This window comes from Xenopus tropicalis, chromosome 1 (assembly GCF_000004195.4).
Source record: "Xenopus tropicalis strain Nigerian chromosome 1, UCB_Xtro_10.0, whole genome shotgun sequence".
Classification (NCBI taxonomy): domain Eukaryota; kingdom Metazoa; phylum Chordata; class Amphibia; order Anura; family Pipidae; genus Xenopus; species Xenopus tropicalis.
The window spans coordinates 188,016,385-188,030,443 of record NC_030677.2 but is presented as its reverse complement, the minus strand read 5'-3'; the positions used below and the strand labels follow the sequence as shown (position 1 = coordinate 188,030,443).

Sequence of the window (14,059 nt, the reverse complement as noted above, 5' to 3'; positions counted from 1 at the left end):
ATGACAGGACATTCTGGAGCAATGCTATCCATTTTCATGCCATATGTCAAAATACAACAGACAATTCTCCCTTCTGACAACATAGTCCCCTTTTCTCTCCAAGAACAGGAGACCATAGCCATTAAACAGAAAATGCTGTTGTGGCCTTTCAGTCATCTGATGTTCTTCTTTTAAACTCTCTGTCCTGGATGCAATTAAAATCCTACATTCTTCTTATGTCATTCAATGACCTATACTCACCTGTACACTCTATACACACATATGATCTACACTCTTCTCAGGAAAGTCTACTCCACATGTTCAAAGTTAGAACTTAACCAAGTACTCCCCCACCATCCTCCAGGCCTGGAATTTCCTGCCCTTTGATACGTGGCTAGAAACAAGTCTTCAGACTTTCAAATCACTCTTAAAGGACCGTCTCTTTATATTAAAAGATAGCTACTGTATAGCCCCAAACAATGTAGGTCTCTATAAAAATATATTGCATAAAAGAGTCCATATGTAACACTCTGCTTTATCTAAATAAAATGTTTTCATAGAAATAAACTTTTTTAGTACCATTGGGTAATCTTAAATAGAAAATTACCGGTTTAAGTATTATGGTCCGCCCCCTGGGATCAAACGATTCACGCTGGACACAAACCAAGGGCACACATACATGTTAAGCCCCATCAGCCAATTAAGGGGCAACATTCTGCCTTTTACTCCCACACTACTTCCTGTTACAGTCAGAGCTGCATTATTTCCTATCAGCTGATCTCTGAGGGAGCACACAGCCCATCACAAAATGGTAGATCAATGTAAAAGGGCAATATTTATATATATATATTTAAGTTTGTGAGTAATATGATATAAACTATCTGTTGGTTAGGTATTTGTTCTGGGGGAATAGTTTTTCTTTGACCAATTTAATTAAATCTTGTATGCAGCAGCCTTTATTTGCATCTTTAATTCAGTAAATTGTCCCATATATACAGATAGATTAAGAATCTGACGTTTAGTATTATTTTCCTTCTTTTGTTGCGTTTTTGGTGATTTTTATACATCACCATAATTTGCTTAAATTCTATTTTTCTGATCATTTCTGATCCGACATCTACAGCTTAAACAATGGAAATCCAGACTATGTCCCTTTTGTGCCGAAAAGGAAATATATTCAAATGACTGTACAGCACTTGGAGGGGTACTTTTGGTAATTCTGTTATCTACTGTCTGCTGCTTAAGCAAACTTTATTTTCTCCTGCGTTTATTTCCAAGAAATGTGAAGCTGTCATAGCTTCTGAGAAACACGGCAAGATGTTTCCTACAGTTTCCAAGCGAAAACTTTTCAAGCTTCAAGATTTGTGGGCAAGAGCAGAAATCAGCTTGTGATTAAAACCTTACTTTACTTATCAACAAGTTTGTAGTGTTGTGGATATGGACTTATAAACATTTCTACTGAACTTTTGGCTGCAGCGTTTATAACTATGAAATTACTATTTTTTTCAGGCTCGTGTGGTTCTCGCAGTACTGTAGAATGTCTAAATCCAAGGTATCTGATCCCTGAGAAAATAATAATGACATATAGGTGGTTCGTGGGTTTTTTTTTTTGACAGCTGCCCACTACAGGACTCTCGTAGATCTCTATACATATTGACGCAGGTCAAGGCTTGAAAAGGAGAAATTTACAATACAGTTGCAATTTAAAAGCAGCAAAGAGCAACACAGCAATAAATCACGTTCTCCTACCCATTAGTTTAACAGCACATAACTAATTACACTAATTGCTGGTTAGTAACAACTACAAAGGTGCAAAACTTCACCTACGTTTGTAACTGACCCCCACCCTCAACGCACACAAAACACTTCATTAAGTAGCAATTCAGTAACTTTCAGATACAAGCTGTGGGGCATGTTTAGCAACGCTCTTTCATTTTTTGCAGCAATCACAAAATGGGAAAACAATTACCTGCCCATAAATTTACAAGGTTTTCCAAATTCTTAGTAACCTCCTAAATATTTGTAACACTTTGGTAAAAACAGTCTAATCTCTACTTCATTTCGGGTATTATAGTGCAGGACGGCCATAGGACTGAATTAAAGAATTAAATCTGGCGAATCAGAAAAAGCAAAAAAAAATACTTTTATAAATGTGCCAATTCTTTTTAAAACACTTCGCTGGTGTTTAGGAAAGCGTAAATAACTGATGACATTTGAATTGCTTGGAATCCCCCAGAATTTCCCCACAGTTGAAATTGTAGTAAATTTTAGTTTAACAATTATGACACTGTCTATAAACCCCCCAAAATAAAATAATCAAACACATTTTAAGAACTTACTAATCTGCGTATCACATTAGCCTTCAACATTCCTTTAGTGATCAGGAAAATAATGTTATCTTCCAGTATGTTTACTGCAATATACGGGTATGGGACCTGTTATCCAGAACGCTTGGGAGCTGGGGGTTTTCTGGATAAAGGGATCTTTCTGTAATTTGGAGCCTTGAGCTTACTGAAAAATCATTTAAACGTTAATTAAACCCAATAGGATTGTTTTTCCTCCAATTAGTATTAATTATATCTTAGTTGGGATCAAGTACAGGTACTGTTTTATTATTACAGAGAAAAGGGAATCATTTAACCATTAAATAAACCCAATAGGGCTGTTCTGCCCCCAATAAGGGGTAATTATATCTTAGTTGGGATCAAGTACAGGTACTGTTTTATTATTACAGAGAAAAGGGAATCATTTAACCATTAAATAAACCCAATAGGGCTGTTCTGCCCCAATAAGGGGTAATTATATCTTAGTTGGGATCAAGTACAGGTACTGTTTTATTATTACAGAGAAAAGGGAATCATTTAACCATGAAACAAAACCCAATAGGGCTGTTCTGCCCCCAATAAGGGGTAATTATATCTTAGTTGGGATCAAGTACAGGTACTGTTTTATTATTACAGAGAAAAGGGAATCATTTAACCATTAAATAAACCCAATAGGGCTGTTCTGCCCCAATAAGGGGTAATTATATCTTAGTTGGGATCAAGTACAGGTACTGTTTTATTATTACAGAGAAAAGGGAATCATTTAACCATTAAATAAACCCAATAGGGCTGTTCTGCCCCCAATAAGGGGTAATTATATCTTAGTTGGGATCAAGTACAAGTACTGTTTTATTATTACAGAGAAAAGGGAATCATTTAACCATTAAATAAACCCAATAGGGCTGTTCTGCCCCCAATAAGGGGTAATTATATTTTAGTTGGGATCAAGTACAGGTACTGTTTTATTATTACAGAGAAAAAGGAAATCATTGTACAAAATGTAATTATTTGAATAAATCAGAGTCTATGGAAGATAATCTTCCCGTCATTTGGAGCTTTCTGGATAATGGGTTTCCGGATAATTGACCCCATACCTGTACAAGCATCATCTTAATTTGCAACTGTGCAAAAACTAGCAATGAATTTTAATTTTATGATCCAGAGTCCCTGGATCCTAAAAACATGGAAAATATGGCTGACCCTCAAAGAAAGCATAAAACAGGACCAGTAAAGTCCATCCATTAGTATTATATTAGTTTTATTTTATAGAGAGAACATGCCCATCAATATTCAAAGAAACAAGTCAAAGAGAGAGACGTATGTTCTAATCTTCCCTTTTTACTACACAAGTACACACAGTAGCAGTGCCAGAATGGTGGTTTACAAAACCAGATGTTATTAGCTTTAACTCCAAAGCATAGCTTAGGGCAATGAAGTATTCATTTGAACAATTCCAGATATGTAATTGTTTCCATTAAGGCCTGTTCTACAGATATACATCTATACGTTTAACGACGATATTGATTTAAACAGGACCAAGTTCTAGAACCAACAAACATCCTTACTTCTGACCAATCCAAAGCGACCCATTGAGGCGGGCACGACTGGTTATTGCAAGCTTCCTTTTCAATGGGACGATGAGTTAAGCAGCTGATATCATCAAGTGTCTCCTCTTCAGATGGGCCAATCCTCCGAATGCAAAGTACTGTTCGAGAGCGCATACCACCATCACAAGTCTTACTGCATTCCGACCAATCTCCAATAAACCATCTACATGGGAAAAGGGAAGATTTGCTTTGTTTTAATAAGGAAAATAAAAATAACCAACACTAGGCAAGAAAAAGGAACATTTTTTTGTTAAAAGCATTTCATTTAACGATTAATCAACCATGATTAATGATCAACATCAGTTATTTACTTTTATGATATACAACAGTTTAGCAAGAACATAGTATTTCTCCATGTCTGGAGTTATGGTAATACAAGAGATATCTGAGGGCAGAAATAAAGATGTTGGAAGTTGGTGCTGTAGCCATCCACACACTGTTAAACTATATGTTGTAGCATCCCTGCAACAGCCTTAAATTCAGACTGGGCCAGTGGAACATCAGGAAAAAACACGATGGGCCCTGCCAACCCAGACCTGATCTGAAGCATTGGTGCTCCCCGGCTGACTTTCCTCCCCAATCACAGCAATGGCAATAAGAAGGTATGTGTTTGGGACGGGCCCTGCACACCCCAGTCCGACACTGAGTATTTTTCCTCACTCCCAAGAGGCTTCTCTTGATGCTGAGGGCAAACACCTCATTTGCCCTGTTCGGAAATTATATTATTAAAGTAATAATATATTATTTCTGGCCAAGGCAATGCTGTAAGGTTGGAAACCCAATACATCTCTTTCTCTGGTTATGCCTATAACCAACACTTTGGTTAATAGTAACTGCCAATTCTAGATATGCCAAAAAAAAAAAAAAATAGAAAAAAAAGACTAGGTGGCTTATTCATCAAAGCATGATTGAGTACAAATGAGAAACATTCGTATTTTTTCCAATTGTTAGAACTTTTCGTATTGACCACGATAATATTGTTAAAATAGTATGACTTTTTCGTGGTTTTCGTTAAATTCCACTAAAAAGTTGTATTTTTCGCAAAGACTACGACCATTTCGGAATTCATTCAAGCTTTGGTATCATGACTTTCTTTTGGCCAGGTTGGAGCTGTAATTTTGCAATTTTCGCACATCAGAAATTATCGTGGTTACTTTTTTCCAATCGTGCTTTTAATTGCTGAAAATTTGTGCTTTGATGAATGGGCCCCTAGGTATTGGGATCAGAGTTGGTATATGAGCAGAAGCACATCCACTACCATATAATGTATACAACTGTCTGTAAGGAACAAAGCATTGTAGCAAAATAATCTGCATGTGAGCAGAAACAGATTCAGCAGACAAGCTTTCCATCATGCTTTCAGGACATCTTTTGTGATCAGAGCTCTAAGTCTATATTCACTGGTACTCCTCCATACAGCCACACTGGGACTAAACTTTATGGGGAAATATTTCAGCCTGCTTCCAGGAGCTTCAGTAAAAGGAACCATTGCCCCACAAATGTTGGAGAAAGGCACTTGCCAGTAAACTAATTCCAAATGTTTCTTGAGCCACTTCATCCTTCACATATGCAAACTGAGAAAAACGGTTTTGCTGGATAGATTTATCATGTTCACAGACTGTCATAATCCTCAGCTGTACAAATGGTAAACAGCCTTCAGCTTCAGACAGAAGCACTCCAGCAGAGACCACAATAAATCCCTAAATTAACAACAAAATATCTCTGAGACTTTATCATTTTTTTCCTTACTACAAAACACATTTTGCTTTTAGTCCCCAGGGATGGCTGCTTTTGCTTTGAGCATTATCCCTTATAATCCATCTGCACAGATGTGATTTTTCCAACCTATAATTTTACATGATACAGCTCATGTCCTGCAAAGGGAATATGCACACATTGTCAAATGAGTCAATAGTCATAGAAAAACATTAGGCCACAGAAATAAATGTAATTTTAGCCAATACGGTGTATTTTACCCTCACACAGCTTTACATTTAGATTAATGTAGAATTATTTCATTCCAGTGCTTCAATGAAGGTGACTGGATCAGCTTTATGCCGATTAGTCATAACCTTTCTTTAGGCATGCCATAAAGAAAGAAACTAACGGGGATTATAGGCATAGTTGCCCAATCACTGTAGTCATATATGAGCGTGAAAAAGAAACAGAACCATAGTGTGTTAGATGTTGCAGTCTACTAGGGTCAATGTGTGTGCATTTAATTGTTATATGGAGCACCAATTGTGCACTGGGTGGAGAAAGATGGAAATTGACCTCCGGTTTAGAAAGAATGAAAAATGTTAGACTGGTGAAGTTCATTACAAAGAATAAATGATGCTGTAACCTTAGACACAATATAGATAACCACAGAAGCAATAAAGACCATACCCTCCACCTTTAAACATTTGTACTCATGAAAAAACCCCACAATGACTTGCATGTATAAAGACAGAATCTTTGCTGCCTAGTGAAATAGCCATCCTTCCCATGACAAAGAGGGGCAAGCTCTGCAGAATTTACCACTCCACCAGCTCTACTAGCTGTTGTCCATGTCTGCTATGGGCTGGATGTAGATTGAGGTTCCAAGGGAAGGGGGCTTTAATTACAGGAAGGAAAGGCACTGTGAATAAAAATCCGATTGTGATGTAGCCCTAGTACTTTCCAAAAGATTGAGCACCGACGTCATAGAAGTTCTTCACTGCACTCAGACTGTAATTGTAATGAAAATATATTTCCACTAATCCTTTGGCAAAGATCCTTTTGGCCAACCCGAAAAAGATGGATTCAGGGTATCCCTAATACTTGAATTATTTTCCCATTCAGTTAAGATAACAAATGCCGTTTTTGTTTAATCGGAGTTGACCCATATAAGATAGTCAGCATTCAGTAAACAATGTCATGTTTGTATAAACAAAACAATTACCATACTGTTGCATGGTCCATGGGTCCTGCAAATAGCTGGGAAATGCTGTGTATGATGAGAACATCTTAAATTAACATTTACATACACAAACACTGACTCTGGTCCGTTTCAGCAGCATGGAAAATATTTGAGAAATAATGGCTTGCAGGAAATTTAGAAAATATCACAATATACAAATCTATTATGAGCTGATTGTGGGTAAATATTTTACTGCATAAATGTTTATATTTAATACATTTTTTATCAAAATAAACTGAAAAGTTTAGTGTATATTTATTTTATGCGTATAGTTGCCTCCATAACACCTGGGGCAGTGTTCCGACAGCAGAAGAACTGACTAAGTACTGAGCACCAGCCGTAAATCCCCTATCAATCTCCTCTGAAGGCCTACTGGCACTTATATAGGCAACTTATATGGTATACTTACTCAGGTGGGCACAGTTCTGTATTACAAGCTCTTTGTGTCTCGGGAGGCTTACTGTCTAGATCACAGTAGTTGTTCTGCACAACTGAGTTATCATCAAGTCTTTTGCACACCACCTCCTGTTTCTGTATGCCTGAAAGAAGAAATAAGACGTTAATCACATGAATATGGCCCCTTCCTATGTAAACGAGGACTGATGGCAATATGTTTGTCATGTACAGGTATGGGATGTGTTATCCGGAAACCTGTTATTCAGAAAGCTCCAAATTAAGTGAAGGCCTATTCCCCTAGGCTCCATTTCAAACAAATAATTCAAATTTTTAAAAACGATTCCCTTTTTCTTTGTAATAATAAAACAGTACTTGATCCCTTGTACTTGATCCCAACTAAGATATAATTAATCCTTATTGGAGGCAAAACAATTAAAGTTTAAATGCTTTTTAGCAGACTTAAAGTATGGAAACCCAAATATGGAAACACCCCTTATCCAGAAAACCCCCCGAGCTTATGGCTACAATGGGACAGATAAACATTTTATGCACTTTATAAAGACACAAATCACTTCAGCCCATACTATAGTGTGGTGAGTTTCTGGTGATCCAGAACACAGGTAATGCAAAAGAAGCTTTACTAAAGCACAGCGTTCTGAAATATTTGGAGAAACCAAAGAGAAATGCAAGTATTGGATAATTATTGTCAGCGAGCAAGTCAAATGTTCTCCAGTTCCCTTGCTTTATTAGTAACACAAACTGTGTTTCTGCTTGTAATTTTATGCTTGTAATGAAATTAAGAGACTGATGGTTCTCAGGCTACATAAAATATTGTCCAATACTGTGGGAAACTGCCTGTTCAGGCACAAACACAAAAGATACAGCACTCTGTAGCATCAAAGCACTGTCAGTTTTCATTTGGAATCTCCATCTCATGCTTACGTTACTCAATGGGGTTTAAACACTAACATCATTGCTTATGGCTTTTAGAGCAGGACAGGAAAATATATTAGGATTCTTCCCCCAAAGGGGCTCCTGACTGGTCAAACAAATTTGCTCAAAGAGATATTTTTATGATCTGCAATGACCCAAGATCTCTAAAGCACAAAAACAGTCATAATGTGTGCTCTGTAGCACTAGCTATTGTGCAACTGTACAAGCAAGTATATCACCGGACAGAGATTTCTTTGTACAAACATAACTGCAAATGCTGTTAATATTGCTAAAAAGAGTCTGACTTTTTTCATATTTGTGCCAAATTATACATTGAAATTAGCTCTGGTCGCTGCTGTTCTCCAAAGAAAGTAGAGTTGATGTATTTTTTAGCATTGGGACTAGACTAAATTAGTAGATTAAGCTGGCAACACACCTTCAGATTTAGTCTTCTTCCAACGAATGTTGGGATATCAGTCGTATGTTTAAATGTAACAATCTGAAACTAACATTCAGACTGAAATTGTAGGATAAAGTCCCTAAAATAGCAAATTGAAGGATGTTCTGAACATAAAATAGTTGGCAGACACCAATCATATGAAAGTTACTTGCTGGAAATGCATTGTAGACCCCGAAAAGGATATTGTATGATACACAATACATGCACAGATTTTATTGTTACCTGACAAAACTGTTTAAACTGGCCAATCGACTAAACAACCAATTGCAATGGTATGAAAGTTATCAGGACAATAATTCTGAGCCCACATACAGCCCGAAAATCTTTTTATCGGTACCTGTTAATACAGGCAGCTGTGATTGGCAATAGGTAGTCCCTATCTGGACTGGCAGCCTACAGAAGGCTCTGTTTGGCAGCAAACATGGTTTTTATGCTTGCCTTCTAGTCAGGAATTTAAAAATAAGAACCTAGTTTGAGGCCACAGGGAGCAACATCCAATGTGTTGGTGAGCAACATGTTGCTTGTGAGCCACTGGTGTTGGAACACTGATCTAGATATATACACAGACATAATTCTCTGTTGTCCATTGATCACACTCTATCCATAAGCATAGAGCACTACTCTAGAGTAGAGACATGATGTGTCTTTTGGCATCACATGGACCTCTTTATACCTTATCTTATGCATGACATATAAAGACATGTCTATATTAGGTTAGGACAGATGAACATATGTTTTACATCTTTCTGAATGTATCAATTTGTATAAATGTAAATGCGTTATTTAGGAACAGTGACCACTACACATAAATGGCACTTAAGGGTCTTTGTAAACCTCAAAATCCTTACTTAAGTTGTGTTTGTACTTATATACAGAGCTGGTATTTTGGCTAAAACATTGATGTTACAAATTGTCACAACTTCTCCACAGCTTACCGACAACATGCAGGAACTATATAACCCACAATGCCTTTCACAGTAATGTGCCTTGCACAGTCGACTACTGTTACATATTTTCTACTCTCAAAATAGTCAGCCATACAAGTTGTATTTGTGTGGAGTTCCCCTTTAATATTTGAATTCCATTCAACAGCCATATTGCATTAGGTAGAAAAATGGAAATAATGTGTCCTATACGAAGAGCTAGCAGCATCAGATGCACAATAGGTTTTTTCTAAATCAGATGTAGTGTACCCTAGCAATCGAAAACACCCTTAAATACTATTTTAAAATGATAATATTAAAAATGAAAGCATCTGAACTGATGCTGTATTAAATGACAATTCTAAAAAGGAATGCTAAACGGAGAGCAGCCAAGCTCTCTTATCAAAGTGAACGTGCTTCTATTCCAAAACAATTAACTCATCTGCAGCTGTTTGGGGAATCAATATAATAAATCAATTCCAATATACTACAGCTGTGCAATCGTTTCACTCTCTGGCACTTTCGGAAATCATAACATCTGTTACACAAAATTAATCACTAGTAGTGAAATACCTGCTTTTGTTTGTTGTGACTTTTTATTGGAAACTGGGCTGAAGCAAGAAGACCACCATCAAAGGCAGGCGAGGAAGCCTGGTACCAAGGTTAGAATTTTAGTGGGTTTTTTCCCTGGGAACAGTAGGAAATGTCCTAACAGTGACACCTCTTCACAACGCAGAAAATGACCCCAGGGTACACAAGGCATGCGATTACAGGGTGATTACAAGAAAGCAGTGCTGGCAGGGCAGCAAACCAGTTTTAATGTGCACTGTAAACTTTTATGGGTTCAAGATCCCATTTAAGTTTCTACATTTGGCCATTATGCTATAGTTTCATGAATATTAAGGAATAAGGAATTAAGGATAAAGAAAATCTTGGATAGAAAAACACCATACACATCAGATCTCACTGTCCCACCGTGCTGGGTCTATTATCCATAACATGAGATCCCCCTAAGGCAGTGATGTAGCTCATCCACCCCCTTTTATGTTGCTCCCAGTGGCCTCCAAGTATGTGCCCATTTTTAAATTCTTTGCTTGAAGGTAACTTTTGGAAGCACCGAGACACAGTTTTACTCCAAGCAGAGCCCTTATTTGGAAGAGCCTTTTTCATGCTTGTGCGGCTCACCGACACTTTTTACATCTGATTGTGGCTCACAAATGAAAAAGATTGGGGATCCCTGCCCTAAGGGAAGCCAGTGGGAACAGCTTTCAAAGAGGGTAAATACCGTATATACTCGAGTATAAGCCGATCCGAATATAAGCCGAGGTACCTAATTTTACCTAAGAAAACTGGGAAAACGTATTGACTCGAGTATAAGCCTAGGGTGGGAAATGCAGCAGCTTCTGCTAAGGCACACTCAGGGGTAACAGGTAGAGCTCCACTCAAAAGCAATTGCTTGAGCATTTGTAATTACTACCATTTTTTCCTGGTGCTTTGCTTTTAGAGAGAGAGTTAGTTAGTAAACTTGTATTTTGTCCTAGCCATGTACATTGTGCCTGCCATAGACAGTAAGTACAGGACTTAAGTGTTCCTGTTGGGGATGCCCATATGATGCTCCATGCCACCATTCATGAATACAGTGCTGCCTATGGGTACTTAACATATGACAGGATGCAAAGTGCAATAATATAGTTCCTTTTGCCCATTCTGAGGTTTGCACCCAGCCCCACACATTGTGAATGAAGTCCAAAATTAATAAAATAAGTTCCAGAATTACTTCACTCTGCTAAATTTCAATGATGATTAACACTGCTACAATAGAGTGGCTTCCAGACCAAAAGTCAAGGGTAGGGTAGGGGGTTCTTGACAGGGATAGGAAGGGATGGTAGTAGATGCAAAGGCCAGTGAATCAGGCAAAGGAGGTAGATTTTGTTCATCAGGAGTGGAAGGAGAAAGTAATATACAATATAGACAGGTTACCTGGTGTGGAGCAGCACTCCACCCACCGTACTCATGTCAGAGTATGTCTGAAGTGAGGCAACAGTGAAAGCCCTTAGCAAGTCAGCGTCTTCGGATGTGGCCAGTTTTCTTCAATCATACCAACCCAATGCTCAAAATAGAGTGGTCATTTGTCCTGGGTATTAAAGGTAATGCATACGCGCGTGCACGCATGGACATGTGCGCCCGGTCGGACGGATAATCATAAGCTGCATTTACTAATTGACTCGAGTATAAGCCGAGGATTCTTTTTCCAGCACTTTTTGAGTGCTGAAAAACTCGGCTTATACTCGAGTATATACGGTAATACAAAGTAGTTCCACATATGCAGGTGACAGCAAACCCTGTGTCCTGACTCTGCTAAGTCAAAGACATATCAGCTTCATGCTACAACCCTAAGTGCTTTTTACTGCATAGGTCACACTATCAAATTAACATGCTAATACACTACTTTTAACCTATACCGGATGCATGTCTGTCCCTATTTGCAACAGATTTTATCATGTAGCTCAATCAGAACGTAACATGTCAACTTGTTTGATGGTTCACAAAACCATCAAAAGATTCAAAGACAAGCAAAAATGATCACTTATGCTATACAGGCCTGGAACCTGCAATCCAGAATGCTTGGGACATGGGGTTTTCCAGATAAGGGATTTTAAATAAATAAACAAACCCAATAGGATTGTTTTGTCTCCAATAAGGATTAATTATATCTTAGTTGGGGTCAAGTACATATTGAAACAGTTATCTACACAGGTCAATATTTTTAAAATATTTCGGCTGGAGCTAAATGGGAACAATACTGAACCACTGAGAATCCTTCAAGATTTCCCGGTTTGATATCAGCCCCACAGAATCAAGAGCACCACTGCTTTGCTCTTTTAATTTAGATGCCATGGATTCCACTTTTCATGGCACTTGAAGGGTTTAGATGTTTTAATTATTTATACTTTTTCTATACTACATATTATTATGTACATATTATTTTCACACTTATACTTTGATGAGTAACGCTAAAACACATCTTCATATACTGCAGAGGCAGCTATTAATAGGCTCTTATAAAGCATGAGCTCTATGATCTGGCGAAGACACATGAACTAAAATGAAGCACAGTGGAGAAAATACATATGTGCCAATCTCCCATCTAGACAAAGAAGTTAGTTTGTCTCGCCACATTATTGACCTCTCTACGCTACTGCTTGTCTGGGAGCAGGATTTCCCTTTAGATAATCTGTAAAGCATTGCTCAATAAATTGATTCAAACTCTGGTGGGAATAATTACAAGGAGTTACACAAAAGCACAGTGCTTTTAAATCCAACAGATTTATGGCTTATAATAAAAGGCATAAAGTGTCCTTCTGACTGGTCTCTAATAGAAAACAAAAGTTAAGTGTTTAAGTGACCATATCCCACATGGAGCTGCAGATGTTCTTTAGAATTTATCCTCATTTTCATGCCTCTCTGTTCTCTGGAAATGTAAAATATGGGACACCTTAAATTGCAAACATGTTAACGCTATACTCGCTTTTAAAGGGCAACCACAAAAATTAATTTTAGTATAAGATTACAGCCCATAGCAATAAAAAGAATGCCAAAAACATGGGGACTTCTGCATCAATAAAACCATAACAAGCTGGTTAACCCAGACATTCTTTCTAAGAGCCTCATGAAATCATGGGATGTTCATCTCTAGCCAATATCTTTGTCTTCGCTGTGGAAAAACTGGTTTATGTTCAAGTCTTTTTTTTCAGATTACTAATTTCTAAACACAGTTTTCATTAAATGAGCATTTGCGAGGAGCATTGTGTCTGTACTTCTAAGATGTCATTTTCTTCCAATTTCCATGCCTCATTCTCCACAAATTAATGGAAAATAGCTAAGGGGAATGACTGGAGGCTTGCACTGCTAAAATTAGGGTAAATTAAAATGTTCACCTTTATTAGCAGAGATGTTTCCATGAAATTAGAAGAGTATTCGGCCTTTGTGTTAGTAAAAAGCTAGATGCGTAAGCCATAATTCTTTGGTATAAAAGTGTTGAAGAATACATACACAAATGACCCAAACAAAGAAAACAGAAAAATAACAAAATACTTGTCCTTCTTGGGCTTTAACCAAACCAGGGGAAGAGTAATCCCTTATTTGACATGGTACCAAAACAGTTGGATAAATGACTCTTTTTGTTTGTATATATACTTTTGTAAAATAATGCTTTAGATATCATGTGAATATTCCGAGGAAGATTTAAGTTACATGGTTAATGTGGGTTAAAAAAATAGCTCATGAAGTTCAACCCCTCCAAATTACCACAGTGTACATTTTATATATATATATATATATATATATATATATATATATATATATATATATATATATCTATATATCTGCTTTGGGCTTCTGTATCAGCCCAAGGCAACCACAGCCTTTTAGCAGGGAAGGTTTGTGCCCCCCAAAATGCCTCCACTAGCCCCCATCTTCTTTTCTGCAGATAATTT

The 14,059-nt window shown here is 37.4% G+C and overlaps 1 protein-coding gene across 2 annotated transcripts in view; it reads right to left on the bottom strand.

Annotated features, from left to right (window-relative positions):
• The window catches only part of adamts6 (ADAM metallopeptidase with thrombospondin type 1 motif 6), a 160,563-nt gene that overhangs the window by 14,748 nt on the left and 131,756 nt on the right, over positions 1 to 14,059 (bottom strand). For both annotated transcript variants that reach the window (XM_002934207.5, XM_012967138.3), the window contains 2 exons: positions 7,261 to 7,390; positions 3,869 to 4,073 (listed from right to left, as the gene is read on the bottom strand). In XM_002934207.5, coding sequence (XP_002934253.2) covers positions 3,869 to 4,073; positions 7,261 to 7,390 — 335 coding nt within the window. The remainder of the gene's footprint in view (positions 1 to 3,868; positions 4,074 to 7,260; positions 7,391 to 14,059) is intronic.